Below are 21,070 nucleotides of genomic sequence, written 5' to 3'. Positions count from 1 at the left end.
CACCGACACACCGACAGATCCGTCCGTCCTCCGGGCTCACGAGGGGCTGCACGGAGCCCGAAGTTACCCCGGATTTTCCCCCTGCTTTCCGCTGCACGCTGCGTGAGGATCGCGCATCATCCAGAGAGAGAAGGAGGGGATTTTGGTGGAAACGCGGTGGTCGCTGCTGCACGCTTCTCTCTGCAAGACCATGAGACTTGACGGTGTTTTAAAGCTTCTCCTGTGGAGTGTGATTTCTCTCTCTGCAGGAATGCACGCTCAAACAGGTAAGCCCACTCTTCTAAAGCATTCAAACACTTCAAGTTTGATCAATTAATCAATATTTAAGAAGATAAAAAATACTTTCTCTGTTCTGGTTCTATTGGGGGCAAGCAAAACAAAAAGCACGTAAAAACCTGAACATTTATGTTTTTAAAAGAGTTTTTCAAAGTTTAAGGAGCTCTGAGATCTCTCCAGTGGTCACTTTCCATCCATCATGTTGCTGTCAGTCAAGGCCACATACCTCCACGTGCATCCTGCAGTTCAGATGAGGTTCACTGTCATGTTGGACTTGAGTTCCCACCGAGGCGGACCGGATGCAGACCCCATCGGGGATCCTGTTCAGGTGCTGATGAGGACTGAAGGTGTTGAGTCTGTGCAGCTCAGACAGCTCCTGCCTGGTCAGGGTCTCACCTTTCACTTGACCTCTGGGGTCAGGGTGTTAAAGTTTGCTACTGTTCTCCAGCTCATGTCTTCTCAGATTTCACTTTGCTGTGTGTGTGTGTGTGTGTGTGTGTGTGTGTGTGTGTGTGTGTGTGTGTGTGTGTGTGTGTGTGTGTGTGTGTGTGTAAACCTAAAGTCTGTTTTAATCCTGTAAACTCCTTGTACTGGAATCCTATTTAAAAGACACTTTCCCGATTTAATTTCTCTTCTAACCTTTGCATGAAATCACATCTTTCATCATATTTGAGAAATTTCCCTAAACGTGATGAAATTGAAAGATAAAACAGGAGTCAAAATGGATGATGTGATTTGAACATTTCACTGTGATTTTCAGGAAAAAGCATTCGTAAAAAAACACAAACACAATGTTGAAATTACAATCAAATTTCTTTAAAAAAAAAAGTGAAATACAGATTTGTAAAAAGATATATGTTTTGAACATGAGGTCGAACGCCTGCACGAAACAAAGAGAAACATTGGGAGTTGGCGTGATTTTTATACATCGCCACATTATCGTTTCTCTGGTTTGGCCCTGTTGTGGTTCCTGAATTAAAATGAGTTTGACTCCCATTCTTGGAATAGACCACAACGTTGATATACTGAAATGCTGCTTAGTTTCCATGACTAAAATATAAATTAGTGTAAAGGGTATTGATCACCCAGTCCACCATCTTGCCATGTTCATTTATTGAGGTACAAAGTTTTAAAAATGAGTTGATTTAATTTTTTTGGAGGTAATTATGATTCTCAAAAGGTTTATTATGACTGATGGCCTCTTGGACACACATTTATCAATCTTTAAGACACAAATAAAGAACACTGCATCTTCAGGGACTGTTAAATATTGCTGTAGTGATGGTTGATCGTCCGTTTAATGCATGGAAATCCATTCATTCCTTTTGCTGCCGTGGTTCATTTCTGTGGTTAATGAGTGCTTACCTTAGTACGGTAACATTATCCAATCATCCATCTTTTATACTGCTTTTATCCAACTTAAAGTTGTAGGGGAAAAGCCAGACAACCACACAGCCAATTTAGAGTCATTAAATAAGAAAACATGTATGACTCTGGATTGTTGGAGGAAGCAGGAGATTATGCAAACTCCAGTCTGAAACTCCTTGACCCCTGAAGGAAACCTGAGCTGAACTTCCTGTGGGGCCAGAGTGCTAACCAGTGCGTCGTTCTGCGGCTGTGCATAATTTAGTCAGCTTTGATATTGTGAGTAAAGCCCAGCTGGAGTTGAATGTCCATAAACCAATGTTTGGCTTGGAGAAAGTTTTCCATATGTGTTTGATCATTGCTGCTGACAGCTCTGATAAACATCCAGTGCTTACGTTGTGTGTCTGGCTGTGACGGCAGTGCTCCCTCCAGAGTGTGCGCCGGGGGGCCACACGGTCCTGCAGAACCCCTACCGCAGCACCACCTTCAGCTCCAGCTGGCTGCAGCAGTCGGCCCTGCAGGACTTCATCTGCGACCACTCCCTCGCCGCGGGCTGGTACCAGTTTCAGATCTTTGACAAGCCGGCCGCCATGCCCACCCAGTGCGTGGAGGTAATGCTGTTCCGCTGCATTTGTATCACACTCGTACTGACAAATATTGTGTTGAACAAAACTCTTTTTTTTTTTTGTAAGATTGTAAATCACGTGTCCACTTCCAGTCATCATCTCCCAAAGGCAATCCTTCATTTCCATTCATTTGAATATGTTATGCAAATGATTTAGTCAACACTAACTTTATTTAAGTAGCGCAATCCATCAGAGAACGTCAAGACGGGATTATTGCTCCGTCTTTCAAACTCGCATCAAGAATAATCGATCAATCTGCACGTTATGTTGAAAGCATTCATTTTTTTTCCTGTATTTAAATGAAATTAGTGAAAATTAGTGCTACAACAACAAAAACTCAATTTACATGTTAACGTATTGTGGTTCTGCAGCCACATACAGCCCAGGTTGATCTCAGTGGAGCAGGAACATCAAAATGGTTATGTGTCAATAAATAATTACATTTCTTCTCTTAGTTTTTGTGTAAGGAAATGATCAGAGGGTGTAATCTGAGAGAGAGATGTTTTACAGAACTCACAGTATTTGCTTTCATACTCGTGCTTGGCAAGCAAGCTCTTGCTGCAGCATTACTTGATCATTAATGCTATTGTTTCCTCAGTTCTGAATCTCAGTGTTGTTTTGTGCCCTTCCTGCACATGTAGACAAGTTAAGAATATTATTTACTTAAATTAAGATCTTTGATTCTTTTCTTTTTTGTTATTGTTGCACTTCACAAGGTGACACAACCTGCTAAAACCCCCCCAAAAACTCTTATTTCCAGGAAATGCAGTTGAATTTATGTTTTATTAAAATGTCAGCTGCAGTTATGGCATCTTGATTTTTCTTAGGATAATGGCTTAAATATCCTATTACACTATTGGCAAGTTATTACATTATTCACAGATGTTACTTTATTGTCCATTATTGCATTATTGGTTGTTACTCCACTGATTTAAACCTCTGCCAAGAGAGGTTTTCATAAGTTTCCGTGCATACAAATCTGTTTCTAGGGAGTATAAACATGTGTTGGATACTTCAATAACAACCCACCTTTTTTAGGTGGCTTGACTTTTTCTTCAGAATGAAAAATAAAGTTGAGCCCAGGTCTTTGATGTTCTACGTCGATTGTAAAACCTTCTTCAACAGCAGTCATTGGCATCTCCATTTGTTCCCTCTTGAAAGCGTGTGTATCTTCGAGAAACTCTGAGGTGTTCCAACTGTTGGACACACACATTTTGTCATGTGTGTACATATTCATTGGAGGAGAGCTGGAATGTGTCTCATTTCCTGCGGGCGGCCTGCTGAGAGTCTGCGGGATCCATCCAGAGAGTCGGCCCCCCTCTGCCTTCCCGGGGCACCGCCGCTCTCCCCGGGAGAGGGAGAGCCGCGGGAGGGACGAGACGCTCGCTGTGAACATGTGTCGTATGATCACTTTACAAGGTCTTCATAATGACTGAGACGCTTTTCAGAAGGATTACCAATTGTGCCAAAAAAAAAAAAACATGCATTTATTTTTTGTTTGTTTGTTTTATCTGGAAAATGTGCATGTTATGAACAGGAAAGACAAAAATTCATCACTTTGTTGGATCCAGGTGAATCACTGCGGGACTCAGGCTCCGGTGTGGCTGTCCCTGGGAGACGGGGAGTCCCTGCCGGGCCCTCTGGAGGTCAGACAGCTGATGGCCTGCGCTACCTGGCAGTTGTTCCAGAGCAGCAGCAAAGACTGCTGCATGTTTCGCCTCCCGGTCAGCGTGCGGAACTGTGGAGACTTCTACGTTTACCTGCTGCAGCCAACACAGGGCTGCATGGCGTACTGCGCACAGGGTGAGTGTCTGTCAGGTCATATTTCATTACATTTATTAATTCATCCCTCCTTTATATCAGCCTATCCTGTTTATGTAAGCATGTAGGGTGCAACAAACCTGGACAAAGTACAGAGAAATGTCCAACAAACATTCACCCTCACAGTGTATTTTTAATGCTAAAGCTACAGATCAAAAAAACATGATGAAAAGCATGAACTGCATTCCTGTGCATACAGTGTCCACTGATCACCTTGTGATTGAACACAATAGTGATCTGTGTGCTACATGGTGTGCAGGTGCATCTTTGTAACCCACAAACTTTCAAGAAAATGTTTACTTAGTAAACTCTGGGAGACTATGTCCATCTCAACTTTACAGAGATCACAATGTACCTCACAGAGATCAGAGATCATGGCCTGCTGTCTGCTGTTTGACTCTTCACGTTGTCATGAATTTCTTCGGTTTCTAACAGAGGCACCGGACTCCTCTCCGACAGCGCAATCGAGCTGCGGCCCTGACGAAGCCAGCGCCGATGGAAGCTGTAAAAGTGAGGAACCTGCTGCTGCGACTGTCTCCTCGTGTTAGGTCAAACACCAGAACAGTGTCGCCATGTGGGCAGGAATGCGCCTCCAGCCCCCCTCCTCGCCGTCCGTCTCGCTGTGAATTATGCCGCAGCACTCCTGAGGAGAGAGAAAAGGGGTTTAATTAGATATGAATGAAAGATTGCTGAACAGATTCATTAACTCTCTTTAGATAATGGATTCATGTTTCTGCCGAGGCTGCTTTTCCAGGATTATTAGAGAAAAGGCTTCACTGAAAAATGTTCACTCGCGTTGTTTAAACTGATATTAGAAAGACAGAACTCCTTTTTTCTGCTTAACTTCTGTAGCATTTATCAGGTTGGCTTTTCAGTTCTGTTTAGTTCAGATTACTTTATTTGTCCCCTCCACGAGCTTCAGCGATTCTTCTCAAATGAAATAACTTTTTTTCAAACTCCTCTGTTATCAGAAAGTCCGCCTCCCGCTCCGTCTGTGCCAGTGATCGGCTCCGAGGTGACGGGTTCCTCCGTCCACCTGAGGTGCAGCTTCGTCAGCGGCTCCAACGGCTCGCTGGGCTTCGTGGTGGCCTGGTCCCGCCTCCTCTCCGGGGGCCGGAGGGAGGAGCTCAAGCAGGAGACCACCATCCAGACCTCCGCCCTTATCGAGCTGGACGGCTTCAACCTCCGCCTCGGGGATAGAGTGAGAACCAGCGCCACTGTCAAACGATTCCACTTCAAAACATCTCATCACATGTGCACAGAAAGCAGAAGCAGTTCAGTGACTTTTGGTTCTCTTGAAAGGAAAAAATGTCTGAATAGAAAAAAAATGCTGTTTTGCGTTGTTGAGACAGTTGGGACCAAAGCTAATACTGAGATCTGTGTGTTTCTTTTTTATTTTTTTATTCTCTTTCTCTATTACCTTGTTTCTTTCAGTTCAGTTCTGTCTATTTTCAGCTCAGTACTGAAATCTATATTACAGAGTTTATAGTCTAGTTTTAATCATTTGTGTATGAAAATATAAGAAAAATCAAATCACAGACATTAGAGCAGCAAGTTTGGAGTAGCTGTTTGAAGATTCACTCAGTCAGAACCTACAGGAAGTGCATCTGACACAACAAACTGAAGTTTTAATGTCTCGCTTTTGTTTTTTGTTTTTAATTTTGATGAAACAACATACTGGATGTCTTCATTCTCTCTTCTCTCAGATTTTCTGCTCCAGCTCCAGTTTCTTCTTGGACTCGCCTGACGTCCGCAGTGCTGCAGTGGAAAGCCAGGAATTCTTCGCTGGGATCAGAGTATGTCAGACTCACCTGATGCTTTATGCTTGTGTTCTGCTTTGGTACCTTTGTACTTTCTACTGGATGAGAGACGCCACATGAGGGCTGAAATGCAGTGAAACATTGCTGGGACGCTTCAGAGATGTTTTAGATGTTGTTCATGACACCAATAACAGCATGACACTTTGTGATATTATGAGAAGTGTAAAGTGCTTTACATTGCTGCCATTTTCACAGTCCTACATGTTAATGTTGCTACTTGTCATATATATGGTGTTGAATGAAGTTTGTGCAGGTTGAATATTGTGATTGTCTTCTTCTATTGAAGCTTTTCACAAAAGATCTAACAACTCTTCTTTTAAAACATTGTTTTTGTTTTTTTTGCAGTTGATACCAGAGTCGAGTCGCGTCTCAGAGGATGGGAGGCTTTATGAGCTGGTTGTTGAGAGCACGGTTCCTCTCCCATGTCCAGAGAGGTCTTCTTCTCCTTCTTCTTCTTCTTCCTCTTCCACAGAGCCGTGCACGCTCTCCATGCATCTCAGCACCAGCAGTCCAGGTGACGTTCCACCCTAAATTAGCACTAATAAACTAAGAAGGCTGCAATGTCAATTAATCTTACAAAAGAAATTGAAAGCTAGACTATCTCGAGCACTTACCATATGTCTTTTTTATTCTGTGTACAATTTATGTCATGAAGGTGTGGGTGAAAACTTTGCAGTACAATTGAAAAGTGAATTGATTTCAGTTATTCCTTAACTTTTCACAAATGACATGATTTATTTCTAACGTTTTTTTTAAAAACTTATAAAAACCAAAACCATTTTTCATTTGTTTTCATTAATTTTTTCAGTATACACCCGTGTACTCTTTACTTCACAATCCACACTAGTGTCACTTAAAGGGAATGATCATCTTACCGGCGCTGTTCTCTCTGTTTTCTGCTGAAAACTGCTGGTTTGGTGGCAGACGCCGGCCTGCTGGGTGCAGATGTGTCTCTCTCCTCCTGCGCGGTGGATCTGCCTCAGGGCCCCTGCAGGGACGGCCTCTGCAGCCGGGCTCTGCTCCGCTTCAGCCCCGTCACGGATTTCGTGAAAGACGGTGAAAGGACGACTCAGATCTCCGTTAAACCTGTCGTCACACGCAACTTTCTCTGGAACGGTTACTCACCGGAGCCTGTTGAGGTGAGCCTGAAAAACTGAAGAAATTACACATTCCAGCATTTGATGGATGAAGTTTGATTATTTTGTTTTAATAGTTTCCATGTATTTTGATGAAATAACGTAAACCTTGATCCTTCACCTTCAGATCACAGTTGAGGACGTCCCCTCAGCCTACTGCTATTCCTTCACTGATCCTCACGTCATCACGTTTGATGGCAGGTACTTCTCTGCAAGTCTCCATGAATCCGTCAGGAAACCTTGAAGTGTATTGTTGAGGACTTCACCGCTTTTTCCTTTCAGCTGAGCGTTTTAAATGAAACTGTCTGTCAGAATAGCCCTCAAAGTGTGGAATAATGACCCATCATTGTCTCATGCTAACGTTTCCCTCCCAGGTATTATGAGAACTACCAGATTGGCACTTTCGTGCTCTATAAGAGCCGCTTCTCGCCGCTGGAGGTCCACGTGCGTCAGTGGGAGTGCGGCAGCGTGCTGCACGCCGCCTCCTGCGTGTGCGGCTTCGCGGCGAGGCACGGCGGCCACGTTCTGACTTTCGACATGTGCGACGGCGAGATGGGTGAAACCGAGCCTCGGCTGAGCGTGAAGAGCAAAGACCTGAACGGGACGAACGTCCGGATCACCAAGTCTTACCAAGGACGCAAAGTCACAGTGAGTGGAGAGGGAGCTCGTACACGTGATACTGAGAGAAACTAAACACATTTCATAACGTAGAACATCTGGAGAGGTTCTTTTACAAATATATTAATTTTTTGAAGAAGTCTGTTTTGGTTTTATGTTTCTTGATTGAATCAAGAAAGGTCAAAAATATGTTGTATGTAGTGCCTTTTGAGTTACTTTTATCATCTAAAAAGTGCTAAAAACACATTGGTTGGTAGAAAAATTAAACCAGTTTAAATAGAATTAAACTACAAATATTACGTTAGCTTTGTTTGATCATTTACACACTCTTGTCTTCATGCTTTGACTCTCGACCTTTGACCCTCTGCAGATGACGTTCTCGTCCGGAGCTTTCGTGCGAGCTGACGTGTCGGACTGGGGAATGAGTCTGACGGTTCGGGCCCCCGGCTCGGACAGGGGCCACACCCAGGGTCTGTGTGGGACCTACGATGGACAGGCGGACAATGACTTCCAAACAGCAGGGGGCGCCAGACTGGAGGAAGCGCAGGCTTTCATCTCAGCGTGGAGGTCAGTATTCGCCTGGCATGCCAGAGTGACTTCATGTGTTCCACACATATAGAGACATGTATCCCTGTATCCCATGTATCCCTGAGCATGGTGAGACAGTCTGGCATGTCAGGCTAGGTCAGTATCTGAGGAGGAATCAGCCAAGTTGTGATCGGAACCATTCATTGCCCATAAAAAAAATGTATTGATTAGATCAGGGGTCTGCAACGTTTATGACCACAAGAAGTGTTTATGTGAATTTCCACCAACTGGAATTTAACTGGAACCGCAAAACAGGTCAAACCTTTAAAATGAGACGAACACAACTTTCACAAGTTTCACATGTATTTTTGGATCTTATTTTGCGTTTATGAAGTTTTAGTGACAATTTCATTTCATTTTCAGCTGGTACTATATCTGATTGCTGAAACTGATTTTAGCAGTTTGTCTTGTTTTTTTCACCTTTATCATTGACAATTTGGGAATTTTTGCTGTTTTAATGTCTTGGCTCCTTCTTTTTAAACAGTTTTTCTCATTTTTTTCTGCCACTTTTAAGTTTTTTTCCCCTGTAGAAACTCTTATCACCTTAGGACTTTTTCCATTTCTTGTGTTTTATCCATTTTATCCATTTTCTAAAGCCCTTTTCAGCCAAGAGGAAAAGGCTCTTTTGAAAATTCAGTTCAATCAAGCTTTATTTATATAACGACAAGTTCAACACAGTCATTTCTACGAACTTTTACAGAGACTCTGCTGTGTGAATGAATTCAAAATATTTGATTAGAATTTGTTTTATCAAAGCTTCATGGAGCCGCAGACCTCTGGATGAGATGATCAGACCAACCTGTTGAGGTGTTTCTGTCATAATCTGGATTTTCTGCTCCTGTCCCAGACTCCCTCCAGGAAACAGCCTCTTCGACTCTGTGCCATCTGATCTGAGCCCACCGAGCCCCCGCAAATACTGTACCTGTCAGGCGGAGCCGCACACCTCCTCCTCCTCCTCCTCCTCTTCCTCCAGAGCCAGATCTCCACCAGCAGCTTCCCCTGACTCCACCTGCTCCGCTGACGGTAATGTGCGTTTCTCCACCGCCATTCCCGCCGTGGATGTCACAGCTCTGCACTTTGGCTCGGCGAAGCCACTAGAAGAGAGCTCGAGGCGGAATCGCCCCAGGCAAGGAGCCCATGGTCGGCGTCAAGCCGTGACGACGACTCGGCGCCAACAGCGCAGGGGCAGGCGCCAGACCCACGCCCGCCGAAACTCCCGCCTGGAGGGCTTCTCCTATTTCTTCCCAGAGGACCACGAGCCAGCGGTCCAGCCGGACTCCTCCCCGGCGTGGCCCACGCCCTCAGGCCTGACGGAGCGGCAGGCCCGGGCGCAGTGCCGCCACACCGTGGCGAACTCCAGCATCGCGGCGGGCTGCGGGCGCCTGCTGGGAGCGCCGCTGGTCGGCCGCGCCGTCGCCATGTGCGTCGCCGACCTGCAGTTGAAGGACGAGCAGTCGTGGCTGAACGCCACCCTGCCGCTGCTGGAGAACGAGTGCGAGAGGAGGCAGGTGGAGGAGAGCGGGAGGAGCGAGGAGCTCCGGGACGTCCTGGCCGCCCTCAGGTGTCCCGGTCTGTGCAGCGGGAACGGGCAGTGCTCGGAGTGGGGCTGCGTCTGCTTCCCGGGGTTTGGATCGTACGACTGCAGCGCGCTGTCTGGTAACACGACACACATAGTTCACTCTGACATTTCACTCATGAAATATCAGTCTGCAGGTTTCAGCTGAATCCCCGCGTGTTTTTTCCATGATGCTGTGAAGATCAGATCCCAGAGATCACCCGGCTGGAGGAGGAGGGCCTGTGCGACGTGCGCCGAGGCGGCTGCTCCGCCGTGCAGGTCCACGGACAGAGCTTCAAGGACTCCTACGAGCTCAAGTGTGAGTTTGTTAAAGAAAAGGTACTTTGTTTTTCTTGGACTGGGTTCTTTCTCCTTTTTTTATGCATCATTTTCACTGACTTTACTTAACAGCGAATCGAGTATCTGCTGTTATTTGGGGTGTTCAACCAAATCATAGCTCTGTTTTAAGAAAGACTTGGAAATGTTGGTTGTGAGGATGAGTTTCTGTGTCAGCCCACCCTGCTTTAACTCCTCCTGTTCGTCTCTGTTTCGGACCTCCCACCACTGCTGACCTGTTTCTCACCCCCCTCCTGTGTCTCTCGTCCAGTTTGTGGACGGGGAGTGGATCCTGGACGAGCCTCGCTTTGTCCCAGCAGCGTTCCTGGATGCTTCGACGCTGGAGTGCCGGCTCCCCCTGGAGGACGGCGCGGCTCCTGCAGGCGTGGATCTGGAAGACGTGTCCAACAGGCCGCTGGCCCGCTGGCAGATCAAAGTCTGTCACGTTTTTTCAAAACACTTTCTAATCGCTCATACCATTTACTTTTGTCCTACCGACCACAACTGTGATCATTTAGAGTTATTTTCCAGGATAAATCACAACATCAGCATGTTTACCCAGCCTGTGTGTGTTGGAGGGACTGGAATGAGGCAGATGTGATGATCTGCTTCATTTATTTTCTCCTGGATTCAGTCGAAACAGACAGAAAAAGTCCGCAGGGTCCGTCTTGTTTTGTTCAGTTTCAAATTGGCTCAGGGAGAAAATGGACTCAGCGGTGGAAAACAAATTAGCTGGATTACGCAGCTTCCAAGTCCACGAAGCGATTCAAGGCCCGGGAATACAATTTCACAGCATTTAGTCCCAAAAACATGAGGGAACGTCTGATTGAGAACCGCAGAGCTTATCTCAGAGTGAAATCACTCTCTTCTGTCTTGTGTAATGTGAAGATGTGGGTCGTCGACGCATCGTGTGGGATCACAGGTTGTTCTCTCTTGTGTTTTTGTTTAATGCCTTCTCCCAGCGATCCACAGTAATTCAATATTCCTTGATGGCAGGTTTCCAACGATGGCTACAGCTACAGTAACGCCAAGATACTGACTATGTACGACGGAGCCTGTCAGATCTGCAGCCTCGACACCGAGGTGCTCTGTACCCTCAAGGTGAGACGCCTGTCTTAACGTCTTTTTAAAAACACAGAGATGAGGCAGGGAAAACGTCATTCAGTCCATCTTTGATTTCCATTTCATTCCTGTTTTGGGTCACAGAGAAAAGGCCTACACCCACACATATAAACTATTGATCAACCATCAACGTGTAGTCTAGCAATTTGGCCAATTTCTATTCATTAAAGCCAATAAGTTACCACTAATTAATCATTGATCAAATGGTTTAGAAATGGATGGCCATAATTCAGAGAGAGTGCTGCAGAGCATGTTTCCTTGATAAATTATGTCATCCAATGAGTCTGTATTTGATAAGCAAACTTGTCAAACTTTGCAAGAGTCTTTAATTTTCAAGTCCTAATTATTAATTTTTTACTGACCTGCTGCTGTAAGGACCACAGAACTCTACAGAAACATAAAGTATACCCAACATTATATACTTCCTTTAGGTAGAAAATGCTTCCTAAATTGAATGTTTGAAGCACCAAATCAGCGCTGTTCTTACTTTAAATGTGAGAATTAACCGAAGTTACATTTACTCTTAACACACTTCATTCAACAGGACCCCAAGACATACAAAAGCGCTGAAGATTTAAAGCGATACTTCAACATTTTGGCAAATTGACCCATTTAGCGCAATTCCTTAGTCATTTGGAACAGCATACTTACTTTTTTTGTGAGGGCGAGCTGTTGTTTATTCAGAGGCGAGTCGGGGAAGGTTTTCGGGACGGACACAATGGAAGTGGATGGTATTTTTGTTCCCCCTTGTCAAACTCATCAAATGCAAAATCCTTTTTCTTTTGAAATCGCTACGCCCAGACGCCATATTTAGTAAGTAGTTCCGTCTTAGCAATCTTCGCATAAACAACTCAATCTCGTAATTTTGCATTAATATTTCACAGCGTAGTGAATGTGTGGATTACAACGTGTCCACCAAAGTGTTCTGGGGTTGTTGGATTGTGTATTTGATGAGTTTGACGAGGGGGAACAAAAATACTGTTCACCTCCATTGTGTCCGTCCCGAAAACCTTCCCCGACTCGCCTCTGAATAAACAACAGCTCGCCCTCACAAAAAAAGTAAGTATGCTGTTCGAAATGACTAAGGAATTGCGCTAAATGGGCCAGTTTGCCAAAATGTTGAAGTATCCCTTTAATCATTACAATAATGCAATATTGAGGTTTATTTTAACATAATGAAGGTACTTAAATGCATTTTTTCTGTCTTTCTTTCCTTTACATCTACTCATGTTTTCTGCCAGAGACTGAATGCTGATCCCACAACTAGAAAATGTTTTAAAATGAAATTACTCAAGCGTGTGTGTGTCCATATAAGAGACAACAAAGTACAGTTGTTATTTGTTGATGTGTAAAATGTTAAGTAGAAGCTACATTAGTCGTTGCTTCTTTGTTTTCATGTTTTTGTTGAACATGCGATGCGTCGTTCCTCCAGTCCTCCAAACTGTGTGTTTTCATGAAGTTCGCTTCACTGAGAAACGCTGCGCATAATTCTATTTCCTGTCCTTTCATTCCAGGAGAAAACCTGCAACATTGACGGTCTGTGTTACAGCGAGGGGGAGTCCCATCCCACCAGCCCGTGTCTCACATGCCGCCCAGACATGTCCAAACACACATGGTCCACAGCAGAGAGTGTGTGCACACACACCCACACTCAAATAAATAAGTCTGCTTATTCGTATTCCCACAAACAGCAAACTGTGAGTCATCCTGGGCGGAATGCGGATCTGAGCAGGTTTTCCGACGTGTCGCTTCCACAACGGAGCAGAGTTTGGACAGACGTCACTGAGTCTGGAGGCTGGCAGCCACTCTGGGCACGTCTGATAATTTGTCAGCAGCTTTGCGCAGATTGCAGCCATTGAAGTAGCGTGTGTCCCCCGGCGCCGGCACGGGGACGGCTTACCTCATTGTTACACTCTGAGAGCAACTTCGCTTCCTCAACTTTAAGTAGGTCAAACTGTGCTCGCTTCAAACGCAGCGGCGGCTCAGCCGCTCTGCGGCAGGAGGACACCGACGGCCGGGAGGTGTCTTGATTATTGATTTTATCAACACGCCTTTCAGCTGTATGTCTATAAAACATCTTTTATAGCAGTTCATCTAATGTGGGATCAAGCTTGAGCTCTTCTCTGCTGATTATTACAGAACACACAATAATTCAATAAAGAAGCGCCATGATATTAAAACGCATATTAATGATGCAAAAAAAAATTAATTTGTATTTGATTTAAATCATTGTTCTGTTCAGTTGATCACAGCTGGTCTGTTGGTGTCATTAAAAAGATGACACCAACAGGATGAAACATGTGAATGCTTCTTGTTCCTCTGAGTTTCATGTCTCCTCTTCTGTAAATGCAGTCAGAGACCTTCCTTTAATTTTACTGCCTACAGTCCGGTGTTGTGTTGAAATTGGTTTCACTCCCATAGCTGTAGTTTCGGTCAGAAGGAGCCACGTATTTCAGAAGAAAACCAACCTGATGAACTTCAAGATAAATGAAGAATAACGAAGAATGACACAGAATGTTTCCACCCTGTATTATCAGTCTTCATCATTTCTTGACAGAATCACGTGTCTGTGCATATTTTCAGATTAATACTTTATTACGAAAGTAGATTGTGAAAACTTTTGCTCTTACATTCTTATGAGCTCTTATAACCCACCGGCAGTACCTCCGCTGTTCACACTTTGAGAATCGCTGCTCTGGAGAAAACCCATCCATACACAGGAAGAACATGCAAATCCTACACCGAAAGGCCCTCCCTGAATAAACTCCACCTGGATATGTAGCGCTAACTCCTCCACTGTGCAGCGTGCTTTAAGTCTCTTTTCTGTCTTTCAACAGAAAACGAGCCCCCGTCGCTCCAGCCGCCTCCATTTCCTCTCCGCTCTTTTGAAGGGGAGAATTTCATCTACCAGCTCGAGGCCCGGGACCCAGAGGGCTCGTCCGTCCTCTTCACGCTCCTATCAGGCCCTGAAAGCGCCTCTCTGTCCCCAGCCGGACTGCTGATGTGGAAGGCCAGGAGTGAGCCGACAGACACACAGACTTTCCACTTCACCGTGTCCGACGACTGCCAGGCTGAGAAGAGCGCGTCTGTGGAGGTAAATGACGGAGTGGAGTGTCCGCCGTCCGTCTTCTAGACCTGCTCTGTTTGATTCATCCAAGTCGAAAAGTCTGAAAAGTTCCAGTCCATCATGAGACAGTTAAGGTTTGGTTAATTTCTCCCACTAGAGGGAGATAATGGTCTTTTTACAGAGTCTGAAATGCTGTTCGCTGATGGAATAAACATGTCAGTATGATGAGCTTCTGCCTGATTTTTAGCATTTAGGTTTTTTTTGCACCTCTGTTCAATTTAAGAAGTGAAAAAGCTGCTTTTTGCAGGTTTTCCCTCTCTTAATACCTGTTAAAAACTGGTTTCTGATTTATTCTTCCTGTTTCTTTTCTCCCCAGGTGTCCGTGCGGCCCTGTGACTGTCTGAACGGAGCTTCCTGTGCCGCCAACGTCCACCTCCCTGCCGGCAGCGGCGAGTACGTGTGCGTGTGTCCCGACGGGTTCCGAGGGGAGAGGTGCGAGGTGGACGTCGACGACTGCAAACCGAACCCCTGCAGACTGGGACGCTGCATCGACCTGCCCAACTCCTTTTCCTGTGTCTGCCCACTCGGGATGACGGGTAAGGGTCGACCTTTAACCTCTTAACACGCTCAGAGCGACAGGTTCAGGTGTGTCGCAGGTGAACTCTTATATTGATTCAGAGTTGGTTTTGAAAGTTATTTCGCCTTTCTTGTTTAAATTGCGTCATGTTTTTTTGCGTTTTCAGGCCGAACATGTCGTGAAGACATAAACGAGTGTGTCTCTCAGCCGTGTTTCCCCGGAGTGGAGTGTAGTAACACGCCGGGCTCCTTCACCTGTGGACCGTGTCCTCAAGGACATCGCGGTGATGGGAAGACCTGCCTCCGTAAGACCTGCTGGCTTCCTCTGTGGTGGAATTAAACAGCCGTTTGCAGGACTCTACCATGCGTGAATCAGTGAATTGCTCTCATTTGAAGTTGGTTGTTTTCCAGACTCTTCAGTGGATGTTTTGATGACCCCAGCCAGGATACCGCAGCCTCCATCGAGGCCCAGACCTCCGGGCCCGACGCCGTGCAGCGGAGCGCCGTGTTACCCCGGCGTTCTGTGCTTTGAGAGCGTGCACGTCTCGGCGGGCTTCGTCTGCGGGCCCTGCCCTCCGGGACTCAGTGGAAACGGACAGATGTGCACTGCAGCAGGTGAGGATGAGACAAGTCTTGATGTTCTTTCATTTTCAGGCTGGACTCTGTTGGTCTGATTCTGATTCGGTTGAGAGATTCCGGCCAGAAAACCAGCACTCAGACTCTAAACCAGAATACGAACCGCAGTGACTCCGGTAAATATGGCCGACTCGGCGCTTCTCACGCTGGTGGACGGAACACTGAATGAAATCATCCTTTACTTTCTGATGTCTTGAAATATCTGTTGCCTTCTGAGTTGCTCGTTGTCGTCTGTGTTCATTTTTAAGTCATGTCCTCTAACTTCCAGTGTCTTCCAGGTCAAGGGGCAGCAGTCCTGGATTTTCACATCACCGAGTCAGATTCCAGCCGGGAGAGGTCTTCCTCCTCCTCCTCCTCCTCCTCCTCCTCCTCGTCTGCCGCCTCACCCAGACGCCACCCGGACACCAGGACCCTCCCCAGGAAGACCACCACCTCTCAGGACCACACTGCAGCCACGGCGTTGACCCCCGCCGTCCACAGGGGTCAGCCCGGCGGGGAGCCGACCTCTGACCTCTCCGCAGGGGTCGGCGTGGGGTCGAGTCATGTGACCTGTGCCGAGTCGCCCTGCTTTCCCGGTGTGCCCTGCGAGCCCGCCGGGTCCGGCTCCTTCAGGTGCGGACGCTGTCCTCACGGCTACACCGGGGACGGAGTCACCTGTAAAGGTGAGGAGATACAGTCGTTTTATCAGGCTCAGTTATTACTGATCTGCGAGGCCTGATCCTTTTTACTTTATCATTATTATATTTACATATAACCTCTGCATTAATGGTATAATTCAAAGTCTTAAAACTGATATTTAACAGACAGTAAGCTTTACATTTCCAATGACTTGAAAAGTTGTGGTTTATTGATAAATTATTATGAAAAACTGTAGTTTGACAGAAAACGGTTAGTTTTTTACACTGGGCTAGATTTTTTTTTTTTTTCTTTGCTTTAACACAGAGTATACATGATGAAAATGTCAATATTTTCACAAAATCGCACAATTTCGACAGAAAATTGAAAGCATTTATTTAACGAGCAGCCCTAAATTTGAACATATGAGAGTGTGTGATTGTCACACACCTGAGAGTGCTCCAGCAGGTGGCCGGACTCTGTGTATTTCACTGTAACAGCCAGTGAAAGTGGAGTTTGCTCCCAGCTGTGTGCAGGTACCAGTGCGGGAGGAACATGGAATGCTCGCTTCCCAACACCTGCACCTGCAAGGAGGGCTACACCGGATACAACTGCCACATCGGTGAGAGCCGGCACAGCTCCGCCGAGACCAGTCTCTGCTTTTCCCGCGCCGGGAGCCCAGTTAATTAAATCGTCGTCGCCTCTCAGCGTTCGGCTCATTCGTTCTGCTTCCTCTCAGCTGTGTGTCGACCCGACTGCACCAACCAGGGGAAGTGTGTGAGGCCCAATGTGTGTGAATGTCCTGCGGGCTTCGGCGGTCCCACCTGTCGGGACGGTAATCTCAGCTCACACACACACACACACTCGTATATGGAACCTTCTTGCTAACAGCGTTGTGCTGTGTGTATGTGTGTGTGTGTGTGTGTGTGTGTGTGTGTGTGTGCAGCGAGCTGCGAGCCTCCGTGTCAGCATGGAGGCACCTGCCTGGCCAGAAACCTGTGTACCTGCCCCTACGGCTACGTGGGACCCAGATGTGAAATCAGTGAGACGATACTCAGACACTCTCTGGAGCCACATTTAGTCAAGAACCCGCATGAAACGCTTCCACTTTCAGTTTGCATCAACTGAGATCAGCACAGTTACACGTTAAGTCTCTTCACATGAGAATGAATGAAGGGAAATCTGCTGCTTACTGCGAGCGAATGACGCGGTTTTCAGATTTAAAGGTGTTCTGGCAGTTTGTTCCACAGGTGAAGACCGTTGAAGCTTCTCTCGTTGCGTCGTGGTGAACCTCCACAGTTGATCACAGTCCTGCTCTCTCAGTGGTGTGTAACAGGCACTGTGAGAACGGAGGCGAGTGTGTTTCTCCTGATGTCTGCAAGTGCAAACCGGGCTGGTCGGGACCGACGTGCTACTCAGGTATCTGGGATGTGTGTGTGTGTGTGTGTTTGTGTTTACAATTCACGACACTGAACCTCCTGGCTGCAGTAACGAGTTTCTCTGTGTCTCGCCACCTGCAGCGGTGTGTAAGCCCGTCTGTCTGAACGGAGGAACGTGCGTCAAACCAAACATCTGCGCCTGTCCCGGCGGCTTCTACGGCTCTCAGTGTCAGATTGGTAAGACTCTCGTCAGGAAATGGGTTTATTGTCCCAACAAAAACTCTTTTTCAGTGGTTGTCTGTTAAAGGTGCTGTAGGCAGGATTTTGCTAGTCAATGCTAATTTTCTGTGTTTTCTTTGGATTAAATGTTAGAGTATCCATCGATAATCCTTTAGGAGTGTAGCATAATTGCACTACCGTGAGGGCGCAGCGTTTCCATCTGTCTCTGTTCTGAGCTGAAAAGGAATCTCGACAGCTCCAGGTATCTTTGACCAATCAGAAGAGCCCCTGAGGCTCTAACCATGATTGGTCGAGGGGCGTTCGTTGCACGTTTTTGTGGGAGGGGCTTAACTTGCGTAAGGGCGTAATGTCAGAGAAAATAGGACAGGATTGGCGATGCTGGGTTTCAAATCGCCATCTTGCTTAGGTAAGCAAGATGGCGGAGATTCCGAATCCTGCCTACAGCACCTTTAAGTCATGTAACAAAATTGTCATTTGGATTTCAAAAACTTCCAACAGGTGGTTAGATTTCTCGAATCCTCACAGTTGCTTCCTGCTGTGTTTCAGCCGTTTGCAGCCCTCCGTGCAAAAACGGCGGTCAGTGCATGAGAAACAACGTGTGCTCCTGTCCTGAAGGCTACACCGGGAAGCGCTGCCAGAAGAGTGAGACCTTCACAGACTCATCAGATTCAAGTCACGGCTGCCACTGGACGTCTCGCTAATGCTGTGTGTGTGTGTGTGTGTTCCAGGTGTGTGTGAGCCGATATGCATGAACAGAGGAAAGTGTGTGGGTCCCAACACGTGCTCCTGTGCTTCAGGGTGGAGGGGGGCGAGGTGCAACATCCGTGAGTGATCAATGCTTTAATCACATGGCGTGAAAGAAACAGCAGGGGAAGGGGAACTGTGTGGCGCTGGCTATTTTAAATAGGTCAAACTTGTATTTTGTTTGTATATTTTAGTTTTTCTTGAAGTTGAATATTGGAAAGTTGGAAACAAACAGTTTATTTAAGGCTAAAGAAAGACTGCATCTGAATTCAGAATCACAACACTGCTCACAGTTTCTGAGGGAACTGTGTAAATTCTTTATAGGACACTCATGAAAATACTTGGAAATTGGATATTTTGATGTATTTTAATGCCAATAAACTGAAAATATGTCCAAATGGGTACATGGCATGCCTCTCATAGGTAATAAAAACATATACCTTTACACTATTTGAGCCATTTCTATCTCAGACCATGGATTGTTCAGAGGCTCAGAACTGGCTGTTTTTCTCACTGGGATCCTGTGAAAGTTTCTCTACACACCACTGAGCACCATTTTAGTACCATACAATATATGACAAATACTTTAAAAGTTAATATAATATCTCAGAATTGCCATACAGTCATTTGCAGCAGTTTTTTTGTGCACAATTTCAGATGAAAACCAACAGGAAGAGATGCCTAATCAGGGCCGTATAATAACGATTCTCACAATTCAAACTTTGGTAGAAACATGATGAAAACAAAAAGCAAATGTGCTGACTTTCTCACCAATCTTCGACCCTGCTGGTGTTTTAATTAAATATATTCAAGTAGCACTATTTTATTCCACCAAACACTGAGCAAGATTTATATAAAACCGTCAGAGCTCTGCTCTCTGCTGTGAATCTGAATGTTCTCTCCTTTCTGGGATGTAGTGTTTAAATGATTTGTTGCCTCCTGTTGTCATGTTTCAGCCGTGTGTCTGCAGCGGTGCAGGAACGATGGCGAGTGTGTGGGACCGAACACGTGCCACTGCCGTCCCGGCTGGGAGGGCCTCCACTGTCAAACCCGTGAGCGTTCACTCCTCTCTGCCTCAGTTTTTAACATTTAGATTCTTTTTTAGTTGATTACAGGATTGCATGTAGCTTGACGTCTTGTAGCCTGAGTACTGCATGCAGCTTCAGACCTGATACTGGTACCGACACCAGTGCATCCTAAATAAAGCCTCCTGTATTTGTGCAGCGGTGTGTAAACAGCGGTGTCTGAACGGAGGACGCTGTGTGCTGCCCGACTACTGCCACTGCCGGAAAGGTTACCAGGGCCTCACCTGTGCAGTCAAGGTAGGAATAATGAGTTTGTATGTGGTGTGAGGTCTGCCAGTAGCAAGTGTTAGAGTTAAAAGAACTATTTTTTGAAGAGTTAATAAAATGTAAATGGAGGCCCTTTACATCGCCTCTAAAAAGATCTGACATAACATTGGAAATACCGTGAGCATTAGCTGCATCCACATTTAAATTAAGATTAGCTTCTCTTTCTAAGAACTTTTGTATGTGTGACAGTAGAAAACTACCTGATGTGAATTACTCCTAAATTTTCCACGGGTATTTTTAATCTCATTGCAATATTTTGTTTGTTTTTTAACAGGTGCATCCCCAGTTATTCATCCATAACTTTTGTCTCCACAGGCATCTCAAGCATGATGGGCATCAGACGCAACGGGACAAACCGAGCTACAAAATGCACAAAGCAGGTTGATGAGTGAGTGAGTGAGTGAGTGAGTGAGTGAGTCTGAATGCTTGCAGAGGAACGGGATGTTTTGCACATTTATTGTTGTTAATCTGTCTCTTTCACTACCTCAGAGCTCATACAGACCAGTGTTCCTGAACAGTATTATACTTTAAATCATGACACATGGATCAGTTTTACATTGTGATTCATTTTCAAGGCTCTAGTCTAGGGATGCACAGACACCGATACCAGCATCAGGTCCGATGCCGCAGAGTAAGTCGTACTCCTAAAAGCTCCCCAATACAACTCGAGTGTTACGTGACGTGGCGTCAGCACCGCAGCCTGCAGGGACACGAGTGATGCTGTGTGGTAAATATGATTAATGCAGGACTGATGCACAGCAGCACACAGCCTTTGCACATGGAGTATGAATTCAGCTTTATGGCATTTGATATTGGTACTATCAGAAAGCAGTACTCTAAAAAGCAGTGTCGGTGCATCCGTTCTTCAAACTGATGTGCACTGTTCTTTTCATATATATAAAGCTATTTGGTGCAGATCAAATTTAAATAGAAGGCATTACCAGGAACATGTTGTAGATTTTAAAAAATGTTTTTTATTTTCCTTTTGTAATTCCCATTAATATATTTTATAACTAATCAATATGAGCTGATACCAGATTTGATCAAAGCAGCAGTTGTTTCTGGTTTGATTCATAAAGAATAATATGATGATTACATTGTGGTACAATTATTTGTGGAAAAAAATAAAGATAATACACTTTTTCTTTGTTTGGTTTTTTTTAAATGAACCTTCACTACGCACAATTCAGTCTGTTTT

The 21,070-nt window shown here is 45.5% G+C and overlaps 1 protein-coding gene across 1 annotated transcript; it reads left to right on the top strand.

The window, feature by feature from the left end:
• The first annotated feature begins 475 nt into the window (after window positions 1–475).
• Window positions 476–20,986, top strand: vwde (von Willebrand factor D and EGF domains). The gene is made up of 31 exons (XM_030102273.1): window positions 476–659; window positions 2,062–2,252; window positions 3,839–4,070; window positions 4,524–4,598; window positions 5,060–5,289; window positions 5,795–5,884; window positions 6,254–6,422; window positions 6,833–7,047; window positions 7,172–7,245; window positions 7,419–7,692; window positions 8,033–8,229; window positions 9,098–9,906; window positions 10,008–10,144; window positions 10,413–10,577; window positions 11,138–11,242; window positions 12,778–12,892; window positions 14,101–14,357; window positions 14,707–14,926; window positions 15,074–15,211; window positions 15,318–15,521; window positions 15,821–16,204; window positions 16,684–16,779; window positions 16,897–16,992; window positions 17,104–17,199; window positions 17,481–17,576; window positions 17,678–17,773; window positions 18,323–18,418; window positions 18,505–18,600; window positions 19,477–19,572; window positions 19,745–19,842; window positions 20,188–20,986. The coding sequence occupies exons 1-31, from the start codon at window positions 476–478 to the stop codon at window positions 20,200–20,202; spliced, it is 5,346 nt and encodes a 1,781-aa protein (XP_029958133.1). The 3' UTR covers window positions 20,203–20,986.
• The last annotated feature ends 84 nt before the right edge of the window (window positions 20,987–21,070 follow it).

Source organism: Salarias fasciatus, chromosome 11 (assembly GCF_902148845.1).
Source record: "Salarias fasciatus chromosome 11, fSalaFa1.1, whole genome shotgun sequence".
NCBI lineage: Eukaryota > Metazoa > Chordata > Actinopteri > Blenniiformes > Blenniidae > Salarias > Salarias fasciatus.
Note: the sequence above shows the minus strand (reverse complement) of the source record. Positions and strands in the feature narration are given on the sequence as shown.

Bases quoted from the DNA above. Each gene is read 5' to 3' on its own strand.
- vwde (XM_030102273.1), top strand. From the start codon at position 476: ATGTTGCTGTCAGTCAAGGCCACATACCTCCACGTGCATCCTGCAGTT. The intron at 5,885-6,253 runs GTATGTCAGACT...TTTTTTTTGCAG, and splicing joins AATTCTTCGCTGGGATCAGA to TTGATACCAGAGTCGAGTCG. The intron at 17,577-17,677 runs GTATCTGGGATG...CGCCACCTGCAG, and splicing joins GGGACCGACGTGCTACTCAG to CGGTGTGTAAGCCCGTCTGT.